At 46.3% G+C, this 13,824-nt stretch overlaps 1 protein-coding gene across 1 annotated transcript in view; it reads left to right on the plus strand.

The window, feature by feature from the left end:
• The window catches only part of LOC115127014 (IQ motif and SEC7 domain-containing protein 1-like), a 70,405-nt gene that overhangs the window by 23,479 nt on the left and 33,102 nt on the right, over positions 1 to 13,824 (plus strand). Inside the window, exons 5-8 of the mRNA XM_065004769.1 lie at positions 758 to 897; positions 8,701 to 8,856; positions 9,060 to 9,159; positions 10,087 to 10,248. Coding sequence (XP_064860841.1) covers positions 758 to 897; positions 8,701 to 8,856; positions 9,060 to 9,159; positions 10,087 to 10,248 — 558 coding nt within the window. The remainder of the gene's footprint in view (positions 1 to 757; positions 898 to 8,700; positions 8,857 to 9,059; positions 9,160 to 10,086; positions 10,249 to 13,824) is intronic.

A 13,824-nucleotide genomic window follows, 5' to 3' on the forward strand; every position in this document is an offset into this window, starting at 1 on the left:
CGATCATCGCCAATCAAATACAGGTGTGCCAACCTTGTAGCGTCTGTCAGTTGGCTTTTCATAGCCGATCATAGCCAATCAAATACAGGTGTGCCAACCTTGTAGCGTCTGTCAGTTGGCTTTTCATAGCCAATCAAATACAGGTGTGCCAAGCTTGTAGCGTCTGTCAGTTGGCTTTTCATAGCCGATCATCGCCAATCAAATACAGGTGTGCCAAGCTTGTAGCGTCTGTCAGTTGGCTTTTCATAGCCGATCATCGCCAATCAAATACAGGTGTGCCAACCTTGTAGCGTCATACCCAGGAAGACTCTAGGCTGTAATCGCTGCCAAAGGTGCTTCAACAATGTACCGAGTAAAGGGTCTGGATAACTATAAATATGATATTTCTAAAAACCTATTTTTTTTATCATTATGGTGTATTGTGTGTATTTTGATGAGGGGGAAAAACTATTTAATACATTTTAGGATAAGGTGGTAACGTAACAATGTGGGAAAAATAAAGGGTCTGAATACTTTCTGGATGCACTGTATGTGTATGCGAATTGATCTGATTTTGTCTAGTGGAAAAGCAGAGAGATTCAAACTCAATCTCACAATCCTTTCTAAAGGGAAACACAGTATTTCTGTGCATATTACTGTGAACGTACAGTATGTGTATCTCTAGCGGGGATGGAGAGGACATCTAGCTGGAGATGCTGATAGGGTTAGATACAAGAGGTTAGAGTTAGTTGTAACATTGTATCAACTATTCCTCCAGGTGTGGATGATGGTGGGGACATCCCACGGGAGATGCTGACAGGTATATATGAGAGGATCAGGAAGAGGGAACTGAAGACCAACGAAGATCACGTCTCTCAGGTCCAGAAGGTCGAGAAACTCATTGTTGGGAAGAAACCGGTGAGTTTAGACTCTGTGCAGCCATGGACACATGTCAATAGGTCACAGTGAGTTTAGACTCTGTGCTGCCATGGACACATTTCTACAGGTCACAGTGAGTTTAGACTCTGTGCTGCCATGGACACATTTCTACAGGTCACAGTGAGTTTAGACTCTGTGCTGCCATGGACACATTTCTACAGGTCACAGTGAGTTTAGACTCTGTGCTGCCATGGACACATGTCAATAGGTCACAGTGAGTTTAGACTCTGTGCTGCCATGGACACATTTCTACAGGTCACAGTGAGTTTAGACTCTGTGCTGCCATGGACACATTTCTACAGGTCACAGTGAGTTTAGACTCTGTGCTGCCATGGACACATTTCTACAGGTCACAGTGAGTTTAGACTCTGTGCAGCCATGGACACATTTCTACAGGTCACAGTGAGTTTAGACTCTGTGCTGCCATGGACACATTTCTACAGGTCACAGTGAGTTTAGACTCTGAGCTGCCATGGACACATGTCAATAGGTCACAGTGAGTTTAGACTCTGTGCTGCCATGGACACATTTCTACAGGTCACAGTGAGTTTAGACTCTGAGCTGCCATGGACACATGTCAATAGGTCACAGTGAGTTTAGACTCTGTGCTGCCATGGACACATTTCTACAGGTCACAGTGAGTTTAGACTCTGTGCTGCCATGGACACATTTCTACAGGTCACAGTGAGTTTAGACTCTGTGCAGCCATGGACACATGTCAATAGGTCACAGTGAGTTTAGACTCTGTGCTGCCATGGACACATGTCAATAGGTCACAGGGAGTTTAGGATAAGGTCCACTTCAGGGAGTCAGTACTAGCAGGGGGAAAAGTCAGTACTAGCAGGGGGAAAGTCAGTACTAGCAGGGGGAAAAGTCAGTACTAGCAGGGGAAAAGTCAGTACTAGCAGGGGGAAAGTCAGTACTAGCAGGAGGAAAAGTCAGTACTAGCAGGGGGAAAAGTCAGTACTAGCAGGGGGAAAAGTCAGTATTAGCAGGGGGAAAGTCAGTACTAGCAGGGGAAAAGTCAGTACTAGCAGGGGGAAAGTCAGTACTAGCAAGGGGGAAAAGTCAGTACTAGCAGGGGGAAAAGTCAGTACTAGCAGGGGAAAAGTCAGTACTAGCAGGGGGAAAGTCAGTACTAGCAGGGGGAAAGTCAGTACTAGCAAGGGGGAAAAGTCAGTACTAGCAGGGGGAAAAGTCAGTACTAGCAGGGGGAAGTCAGGACTAGCAGGGGAAAAGTCAGTACTAGCAGGGGGAAAGTCAGTACTGGCAAGGGGGAAAAGTCAGTACTAGCAGGGGGAAAAGTCAGTACTAGCAAGGGGGAAAAGTCAGTACTAGCAGGGGGAAAGTCAGTACTAGCAGGGGAAAAGTCAGTACTAGTTGGGGGAAAGTCAGTACTAGCAGGGGGAAGTCAGTACTATTAGGGGAAAAGTCAGTACTAGCAGGGAGGAAAAGTCAGTACTAGCAGGGGGAAAGTCAGTACTAGTAGGGGGAAAGTCAGTACTAGTAGGGGAAAAGTCAGTACTAGCAGGGAGGAAAAGTCAGTACTAGCAGGGGGAAAGTCAGTACTAGTAGGGGGAAAGTCAGTACTAGTAGGGGGAAAAGTCAGTACTAGCAGGGGGAAAGTCAGTACTAGCAGGGGGAAAAGTCAGTACTAGCAGGGGGAAAAGTCAGTACTAGTAGGGGAAAAGTCAGTACTAGCAGGGGGAAAAGTCAGTACTAGCAAGGGGGAAAAGTCAGTACTAGTAGGGGAAAAGTCAGTACTAGCAGGGAGGAAAAGTCAGTACTAGTAGGGGAAAAGTCAGTACTAGTAGGGGGAAAAGTCAGTACTAGTAGGGAGGAAAAGTCAGTACTAGTAGGGGGAAAAGTCAGTACTAGCAGGGGGAGTCAGGACTAGCAGGGGGAAAAGTCAGTACTAGCAGGGGGAAAGTCAGTACTGGCAAGGGGGAAAAGTCAGTACTAGCAGGGGAAAGTCAGTACTAGCAAGGGGGAAAAGTCAGTACTAGCAGGGGGAAAGTCAGTACTAGCAGGGGGAAAAGTCAGTACTAGTTGGGGGGAAAGTCAGTACTAGCAGGGGGGAAGTCAGTACTATTAGGGGAAAAGTCAGTACTAGCAGGGAGGAAAAGTCAGTACTAGCAGGGGGAAAGTCAGTACTAGTAGGGGGAAAGTCAGTACTAGTAGGGGAAAAGTCAGTACTAGCAGGGGGAAAGTCAGTACTAGCAGGGGGAAAAGTCAGTACTAGCAGGGGGAAAAGTCAGTACTAGTAGGGGGAAAAGTCAGTACTAGCAGGGGAAAAGTCAGTACTAGCAAGGGGAAAAGTCAGTACTAGTAGGGGAAAAGTCAGTACTAGCAGGGAGGAAAAGTCAGTACTAGTAGGGGAAAAGTCAGTACTAGTAGGGGAAAAGTCAGTACTAGCAGGGAGGAAAAGTCAGTACTAGTAGGGGGGAAAAGTCAGTACTAGCAGGGAGGAAAAGTCAGTACTAGTAGGGGGGAAAAGTCAGTACTAGCAGGGGGGGAAAGTCAGTACTAGTAGGGGGAAAAGTCAGTACTAGCAGGGAGGAAAAGTCAGTACTAGCAGGGGGAAAAGTCAGTACTAGTAGGGGGGAAAGTCAGTACTAGCAGGGAGGAAAAGTCAGTACTAGCAGGGGGAAAAGTCAAATCAAATCAAATTTTATTTGTCACATACACATGGTTAGCAGATGTTAATGCGAGTGTAGCGAAATGCTTGTGCTTCTAGTTCCGACAATGCAGTAATAACCAACAAGTAATCTAACTAACAATTCCAAAACTACTGTCTTATACACAGTGTAAGGGGATAAAGAATATGTACATAAGGATATATTAATGAGTGATGGTACAGGGCAGCATACAGTAGATGGTATCGAGTACAGTATATACATATGAGATGAGTATGTAGACAAAGTAAACAAAGTGGCATAGTTAAAGTGGCTAGTGATACATGTATTACATAAGGATGCAGTCGATGATATAGAGTACAGTATATACGTATGCATATGAGATGAATAATGTAGGGTAAGTAACATTATATAAGGTAGCATTGTTTAAAGTGGCTAGTGATATATTTACATAATTTCCCATCAATTCCCATTATTAAAGTGGCTGGAGTTGGGTCAGTGTCAATGTCAGTGTGTTGGCAGCAGCCACTCAATGTTAGTGGTGGCTGTTTAACAGTCTGATGGCCTTGAGATAGAAGCTGTTTTTCAGTCTCTCAGTCCCAGCTTTGATGCACCTGTACTGACCTCGCCTTCTGGATGATAGCGGGGTGAACAGGCAGTGGCTCGGGTGGTTGATGTCCTTGATGATCTTTATCGCCTTCCTGTAACATCGGGTGGTGTAGGTGTCCTGGAGGGCAGGTAGTTTGCCCCCGGTGATGCGTTGTGCAGACCTCACTACCCTCTGGAGAGCCTTACGGTTGTGGGTGGAGCAGTTGCCGTACCAGGCGGTGATACAGCCCGCCAGGATGCTCTCGATTGTGCATCTGTAGAAGTTTGTGAGTGCTTTTGGTGACAAGCCGAATTTCTTCAGCCTCCTGAGGTTGAAGAGGCGCTGCTGCGCCTTCTTCACGACGCTGTCTGTGTGAGTGGACCAATTCAGTTTGTCTGTGATGTGTATGCCGAGGAACTTAAAACTTGCTATCCTCTCCACTACTGTTCCATCGATGTGGATAGGGGGTGTTCCTCTGCTGTTTCCTGAAGTCCACAATCATCTCCTTAGTTTTGTTGACGTTGAGTGTGAGGTTATTTTCCTGACACCACACTCCGAGGGCCCTCACCTCCTCCCTGTAGGCCGTCTCGTCGTTGTTGGTAATCAAGCCTACCACTGTTGTGTCGTCCAAAACTTGATGATTGAGTTGGAGGCGTGCGTGGCCACGCAGTCGTGGGTGAACAGGGAGTACAGGAGAGGGCTCAGAACGCACCCTTGTGGGGCCCCCCGTGTTGAGGATCAGCGGGGAGGAGATGTTGTTGCCTACCCTCACCACCTGGGGGCGGCCCGTCAGGAAGTCCAGTACCCAGTTGCACAGGGGGGGTCGAGACCCAGGGTCTCGAGCTTGATGACGAGTTTGGAGGGTACTATGGTGTTGAATGCCGAGCTGTAGTCGATGAACAGCATTCTCACATAGGTATTCCTCTTGTCCAGATGGGTTAGGGCAGTGTGCAGTGTGGTTGAGATTGCATCGTCTGTGGACCTATTTGGGCGGTAAGCAAATTGGAGTGGGTCTAGGGTGTCAGGTAGGGTGGAGGTGATATGGTCCTTGACTAGTTTCTCAAAGCACTTCATGATGACGGAAGTGAGTGCTACGGGGCGGTAGTCGTTTAGCTCAGTTACCTTAGCTTTCGTGGGAACAGGAACAATGGTGGCCCTCTTGAAGCATGTGGGAACAGCAGACTGGTTTAGGGATTGATTGAATATGTCCGTAAACACACCGGCCAGCTGGTCTGCGCATGCTCTGAGGGCGCGGCTGGGGATGCCGTCTGGGCCTGCAGCCTTGCGAGGGTTAACACGTTTAAATGTCTTACTCACCTCGGCTGCAGTGAAGGAGAGACCGCATGTTTTCGTTGCAGGCCGTGTCAGTGGCACTGTATTGTCCTCAAAGCGGGCAAAAAAGTTATTTAGTCTGCCTGGGAGCAAGACATCCTGGTCCGTGACTGGGCTGGGTTTCTTCTTGTAGTCCGTGATTGACTGTAGACCCTGCCACATGCCTCTTGTGTCTGAGCCGTTGAATTGAGATTCTACTTTGTCTCTGTACTGACGCTTAGCTTGTTTGATAGCCTTGCGGAGGGAATAGCTGCACTGTTTATATTCGGTCATGTTACCAGACACCTTGCCCTGATTAAAAGCAGTGGTTCGCGCTTTCAGTTTCACGCGAATGCTGCCATCAATCCACGGTTTCTGGTTAGGGAATGTTTTTATCGTTGCTATGGGAACGACATCTTCAACGCACGGTGAACTCGCACACCGAATCAGCGTATTCGTCAATATTGTTTATCTGACGCAATACGAAACATGTCCCAGTCCACGTGATGGAAGCAGTCTTGGAGTGTGGAGTCAGCTTGGTCGGACCAGCGTTGGACAGACCTCAGCGTGGGAGCCTCTTGTTTAAGTTTCTGTCTGTAGGCAGTGATCAACAAAATGGAGTCGTGGTCAGCTTTTCCGAAAGTCAGTACTAGCAGGGGGAAAAGTCAGTACTAGTAGAGGGAAAGTCAGTACTAGCAGGGGGGAAAAGTCAGTACTAGCAGGGGGGAAAAGTCAGTACTAGCAAGGGGGAAAAGTCAGTACTAGCAGGGGGGAAAAGTCAGTACTAGCAGGGGGGAAAAGTCAGTACTAGACTCAGCTGAAGTTCCTTGGACATATTATCTAAGGAAAGGGATGGAAATAAATCCAGACAAGGCATCGGCGGAGACCAACTATTCTACTCCCTATGACTTACCAACTCAATCCAATGTATATATAAAGCCCTTTTTCTATCAGTAGTTGTCACAATGTGCTATACAGAAACCCAGCCTAAAACCCAAAGAGCAAGCAATGCAGAAAGATGGTAACTCCCTAGAAAAGCAGGAACCTAGGAAGAAACCTAGAGAGGAACAAGCCTTAAGGCCAGATCATCCTTCAAGATGTTCAAATGTTTATAGATGACGAGCAGGGTCAAATAATAACCACAGTGGTTATAGAGGGTGCAACAGGTCAGCACCTCAAGAGTAAATGTCAGTTCATAGCCGAGCATTCAGACGTCGAGACAACCAGTGTGGCGCTATGGGGAGTGAGAGACTCTCACATGGATCTGCAGACAATTCCATAAAAATTTAGCTCATGGGCCTCCCGGTTGGCGCAGTGGTTAAGGGCGCTGTACTGCAGCGCCAGCTGTGCCACCAGAGACTCGCGCCCAGGCTCTGTTGTAACAGGCCGCGACCGGGACGTCCGTGGGGCGACGCATAATTGGCCTAGCGTCGTCCGGGTAAGGGAGGGTTTGGCCGGTATGGATATCCTTGTCTCATCGCGCACCAGCGACTCCTGTGGCGGGCCGGGCGCAGTGCGCGCTAACCAAGGTTGCCAGGTGCAGGGTGTTTCCTCCGACACATTGATGCGGCTGGCTTCCGGGTTGGATGCGCTGTGTTAAGAAGCAGTGCGGCTTGGTTGGGTTGTGTATCGGAGGACGCATGACTTTCAACCTTTGTCTCTCCCGAGCCCGTACGGGAGTTGTAGCGATGAGACAAGATAGTAGCTACTAAACAATTGGATACCACGAAAATAATATATACACTGCTCAAAAAAATAAAGGGAACACTTAAACAACACAATGTAACTCCAAGTCAATCACACTTCTGTGAAATCAAACTGTCCACTTAGGAAGCAACACTGATTGACAATACATTTCACATGGTGTTGTGCAAATGGAATAGACAACAGGTGGAAATTATAGGTAATTAGCAAGACACCCCCAATAAAGGAGTGGTTCTGCAGGTGGCAACCACAGACCACTTCTCAGTTCCTATGCTTCCTGGCTGATGTTTTGGTCACTTTTGAATGCTGGCGGTGCTTTCACTCTAGTGGTAGCATGAGACGGAGTCTACAACCCACACAAGTGGCTCAGGTAGTGCAGCTCATCCAGGATGGCACATCAATGGGAGATGTGGCAAGAAGGTTTGCTGTGTCTGTCAGCGTAGTGTCCAGAGCATGGAGACGCTACCAGGAGACAGGCCAGTACATCAGGAGACGTGGAGGAGGCCGTAGGAGGGCAACAACCCAGCAGCAGGACCGCTACCTCCGCCTTTGTGCAAGGAGGAGCAGGAGGAGCACTGCCAGAGCCCTGCAAAATGACCTCCAGCAGGCCACAAATGTGCATGTGTCTGCTCAAACGGTCAGAAACAGACTCCATGAGGGTGGTATGAGGGCCCAACGTCCACAGGTGGGGGTTGTGCTTACAGCCCAACACCGTGCAGGACGTTTGGCATTTGCCAGAGAACACCAAGACTGGCAAATTCGCCACTGGCGCCCTGTGCTCTTCACAAATGAAAGCAGGTTCACACTGAGCACATGTGACAGACGTGACAGAGTCTGGAGACGCCGTGGAGAACGTTCTGCTGCCTGCAACATCCTCCAGCATGACCGGTTTGGCGGTGGGTCAGTCATGGTGTGGGGTGGCATTTCTTTGGGGGGCCACACAGCCCTTCATGTGCTCGCCAGAGGTAGCCTGACTGCCATTAGGTACCGAGACGAGATGCTTTAGTCCAGGTCTGGGAGGAGATCCCTCAGGAGACCATCCGCCACCTCATCAGGAACATGCCCAGGCGTTGTAGAGAGGTCATACAGGCATGTGGAGGCCACACACACTACTGAGCCTCATTTTGACTTGTTTTAAGGACATTACATCAAAGTTGGATCAGCCTGTAGTGTGGATTTCCACTTTAATTGTGAGTGTGACTCCAAATCCAGACCTCCATGGGTTGATACATTTGATTTCCATTGATAATTTGTGTGATTTGTCAGCACATTCAACTATGTAAAGAAAAAAGTATTTAATAAGAATATTTCATTCATTCAGATCTAGGATGTGTTATTTTAGTGTTCCCTTTATTTTTTTGAGCAGTGTGTATATATATATATATATATATATCTTACTGCATAGAGACAGTATATATATATATAACTTTTTTTTGTTGTTGTTGCTCAAACTGCCTCCAGCTGTTTGCTGAGAAATTCTAGTCCTGTGTATTGTCACAAAGAATGACTTGATCTCTCTCTTTCTTACCCCCCCAAACGCAGATTGGTTCTCTGCACCATGGTCTAGGCTGTGTTCTGTCCCTGCCACACCGCAGGCTGGTGTGTTACTGCAGGTTGTTTGAGGTTCCAGACCCCAACAAGCCTCAGAAACTGGGTCTGCACCAGAGAGAGATCTTCCTCTTCAATGACCTGGTGGTGGTATGTACTGTAGAACTGAACTCTGTCTGGCTCTAGTTATTTCTCTAGTACATTCTCACCCAGGAGAAGCTCTTATATCCTGGTCCTTTGGACACACAGCGTGTTCACATTGTTGTTTCTGATGTACAGAGGGAACATTAGTCTGTTTATGACCAAGACCGGACTGAGTCCTGAATGTCCCTGTGTGTTTTTTCCCCAACTAGGTGACAAAGATCTTCCAGAAGAAGAAGAATTGTGTGACATACAGCTTCAGACAGTCCTTCTCCCTTCATGGGATGCAGGTGCTGCTGTTTGAGAACCAGTGTAAGTATAAACTGCTGTGATGTTTCTGTGTGCCTCTGGGCGGTGGTCCTAAGTACAGATTCAGCCTGCTTTCAATTAATATTCTATATTGAGCATGATTTTAAGTCCAGGACCAGGCTTAATCTGTGTATGGGAAACTATTATTAAACCTCTGGTGCTGCCCTATGAAGCTGAAACTATTATTAAACCTCTGGTGCTGCCCTATGAATCTGAAACTATTATTAAACCCTCTGGTGCTGCCCTATGAAGCTGAAACTATTATTAAATCCTCTGGTGCTGCCCTATGAAGCTGAAACTATTATTAAACCCTCTGGTGCTGCTCTATGAAGCTGAAACTATTATTAAACCCTCTGGTGCTGCCCTATGAATCTGAAACTATTATTAAACCCTCTGGTGCTGCCCTATGAAGCTGAAACTATTAGTAAACCCTCTGGTGCTGCTCTATGAAGCTGAAACTATTATTAAACCCTCTGGTGCTGCTCTATGAAGCTGAAACTATTATTAAACCCTCTGGTGCTGCTCTATGAAGCTGACACTATTATTAAACCTCTGGTGCTGCCCTATGAAGCTGCAACTATTATTAAACCCTCTGGTGCTGCCCTATGAAGCTGAAACTATTATTAAACCCTCTGGTGCTGCCCTATGAAGCTGAAACTATTATTAAACCTCTGGTGCTGCTCTATGAAGCTGAAACTATTATTAAACCCTCTGGTGCTGCCCTATGAAGCTGAAACTATTATTAAACCCTCTGGTGCTGCCCTATGAAGCTGAAACTATTATTAACCCTCTGGTGCTGCCCTATGAATCTGAAACTATTATTAAATCTCTAGTGCTGCCCTATGAAGCTGAAACTATTATTAAACCCTCTGGTGCTGCAACCTACTTTCGGGTTAAATGTTATTTTTCTTCTGATGTCATCCCTCCTAGACTATCCTAACGGTGTGCGGTTAACATCGGCGGTTCCCCGAGCGGATGTCAAGCTTTTAATCAACTTCAACGCTCCCAACCCTCAAGACAGGAAGAAGTTCACTGACGACCTGAGAGAATCCATTGCCGAGGTCCAGGAGATGGAGAAATACCGCATAGAGTGTGAGTAGTGGAAATACCTAGGTTTGAACCTCAAGACTGCTGAAAATAAATAAGTAGCATGGCGCCGACAGACATGACAGCTCTGCTTCCAGCTCCTAAGCAACTTTGCAGTATTTCGTTTTTTGTGTGTGTTATTGCTTGCATTATTAGCGTTTTTTGTGTTATTACATACAGCCAGAAATAACTTTTGGATATCAGAGCGATGGTAACTCATCAGCAGTATGACCAGGACTTTCCCGAATTGGATCCTTTGTTCGTACCCTCCAGGGCAATTGAACTTTTCCCAGAGGCTGTTTCAAGACGCAGCCGGCAGAGAAGAGGTTTTCGGAGTGGACTTCTAGTCTGACTCAGGAGGTGGGCACACCATCAACCGCTTCCCATTTTATTACTAGCTAATGTTCAGTCTCTGCACAATAAAGTAGAGGATCTCCTTCCAGAGAGACATCAGGGACTGTAACATACTCTGTTTCACAGAAACATGGCTCTCTCGGGATATACTGTCCCCATCCATACAGCCATCTGGGTTCTCAGTACATCGCACAGACAGGAATAAAGAACTCTCCAGGAAGAAGTAAAGCGGGGATGTATGTTAACTATACATGGTGTGATTGTGATAACATACAGAAACTCAAGTTATTTTGTTCACCTGACCTAGAATACCTCAATCAAATGCCGACTGTATTACCTCCCAAGACAAGCCTCTTCGGTTATAGTCACAGCTGTGTCTATTCCCCCTCAAGCTAATACCACAATGGCACTCAAGGAACTACATTGGACTTCATGCAAACTGTAAACCACATATCTTGAGGCCACCTTTTTTGTAGCTGGGGATTTTAACAAAGCAAATTTGAGGAAAAAGCTTTCGAAGTTCGACTTTACTCCCTTAAGGAAAACCCTAGATCACTGCTACCTGCCCTCGCTTTGGCAAATCAGATCACAACTCCATTTTGCTACTCCCTTCCTAAGACCCTCAGAAACATTTAAAGATAAGCAAGCATGTTTGGTGTTCACCAAAAGGCATGTGAGAGACTCCCCAAACATATGGAAGTCTAAAATTGAGCTTTTTGACCATCAAGGAAAACGCTATGTCTGGGACAAACCCAACACCTCTCATCACCCTGAGAACAACATTCCCACAGTGAAACATCATGCTGTGGGGATGTTTTTCCATCGGCAGGGACTAGGAAACTGGTAAGAATTGAAGGAATGATGGATGGCACTAAATACAGGGAAATTCTTGATGGAAATCTGTTTCAGTCTTCCAGAGATTTGTGACTGGGACGGAGGTTCACCTTCCAGCAGGACAATGACCCTAAGCTTACTGCTAAAGCAACACTTGAGTGGTTTAACCTCTTACGTCGACCTGACACGCATGCGTCCCATCTAGCCATCTGGAAATGAAAATACGCTACGCTAAATGCTAATAGCACTCGTTAAAACTCAAACATTCATTAAAACACACATGCAGGGTACTGAATTAAAGCTACACTCGTTGTGAATCCAGCCAACAAGTCAGATTTTTAAAATGCTTTTCGGCGAAAGCATGAGAAGCTATTATCTGATAGCATGCAACACCCCGAAATTCCCCGAAGGGGACGTAAACAACATAATTAGCATAGCCGGCGCTACACAAAACGCAGAAATAAAATATAAAACATTCATTACCTTTGACGATCTTCTTTGTTGGCACTCCTAGATGTCCCATAAACATCACTATTGGGTCTTTTTTTCGATTAAATCGGTCCATATATACCCTAAATATCGATCTATGAAGAGTGTGTGATCAAGGAAAAAACAGCGTTTTAAAACGCAACGTCATTTTTTTAAATTAAAAAAGTCGACGATAAACATTCACAAAACACTTCGAAATACTTTTGTAATCCAACTTTAGGTATTAGTAAACGTTAATAATCTATCAAATTGATCACGGGGCGATGTGTATTCAATAGCTCCACGTCTTGAAATCATGTCCGGAAATTTCTCATCCAAAACATCCTGTCGGAGACCAGAAGGAATGGGCTCTCTCTTACTCGTTTGACCAAGAAACAAAGCGCAGGCAATTGACAAGACTGGCGACATCCTGTGGAAGCTGTAGGACTTGCAATCTCAGCCCCATGTAATTTGCTTCCTAATAGACAATACATGCAAGTGGCGCATTGATATATTTTCCAGTTTTCAGTGATCAGTTTTTCTTGCGCTTTTCGATGGAACACACATTATGTTATAGTCACAGCCGTGATTTAACCAGTTTTAGAAACTGTCCAGACCTCAATCCAATTGAGAATCTGTGGTATGACTTAAAGATTGCTGTACACCAGCGGAACCCATCCAGCTTGAAGGAGTTGGAGGAGTTTTGCCTTGAAGAATGGGCAAAAATCCCAGTGGATAGATGTGCCAAGCTTATAGAGACATACTCCAAGACTTGCAGCTGTAATTGCTACAAATGGTGGCTCTACAAAGTATTGACTTTGTAGAGGGGGAATAGTTATGTACACTTACGTTTTCTGTTGTTTTTGTCTTATTTCTCATTTGTTTCACAATAAAAAATATTTTGCATCTTCAAAGTGGTAGGCATGTTGCGTAAATCAAATGATACAAACCCCCCCAAAAAAATCCATTTTAATTCCAGGTTGTAAGGCAACAAAATAGGAAAAATGCCAAGCAGGGTGAATAGTTTCGGAAGCCACTGTATGTGTATGTGATCAATGAAATTTGATATGATTTGAACTAAACCTCAAGACTGGCTTAGCCAAAAACCTTAAAGAAGTATGGGATAAATCATCACTGGGGCCAAGCTTCCTGCCATCTAGGTCCAAAAGACTTCTTAACATATTCTACCCCGAAGCCATAAGACTCCTGAACAGCTAATCGAAATGCTACCCGGACCCCTTTTTTACACTGCTGCTACTCCGAATGCAAGGCACTACAGAGGATAGTACGTACGGCCCAGTACATCACCAGGGCCAAGCTTCCTGCCATCCAGGACCTCCATACCAGGCGGTGTCAGAGGACGGCCCAAAGAATTGTCAGACTCCAGCCACCCTAGTCATAGACTGTTCTGTCTGCTACCGCAAGGCAAGCGGTACCAGAGCGCCAAGTCTAGGTCCAAAAGGCTCCCTAACAGCAAGGAAAGCGGTACCAGAGCACCAAGTCCAGGTCCAAAAGGCTCCCTAACAGCTTCTACCCCCAAACCATAAGACTCCTGAACAGCTTCTACCCCCAAGCCATAAGACTCCTGAACAGCTTCTACCCCCAAGCCATCAGACTGCTGAACAGCTTCTATCCCCAAGCCATTAGACTCCTGAACAGCTTCTACCCCCTAAGCCATCAGACTGCTGAACAGCTTCTACCCCCAAGCCATCAGACTGCTGAACAGCTTCTACCCCCAAGCCATCAGACTGCTGAACAGCTTCTACCCCCAAGCCATCAACCTGCTGAACAGCTTCTACCCCCAAGCCATTAGACTGCTGAACAGCTTCTACCCCCAAGCCATTAGACTGCTGAACAGCTTCTACCCCAAGCCATCAGACTGCTGAACAGCTTCTACCCCCAAGCCATCAGACTGCTGAACAGCTT

Source organism: Oncorhynchus nerka, linkage group LG2 (genome assembly GCF_034236695.1).
Source record: "Oncorhynchus nerka isolate Pitt River linkage group LG2, Oner_Uvic_2.0, whole genome shotgun sequence".
Lineage (NCBI taxonomy): Eukaryota > Metazoa > Chordata > Actinopteri > Salmoniformes > Salmonidae > Oncorhynchus > Oncorhynchus nerka.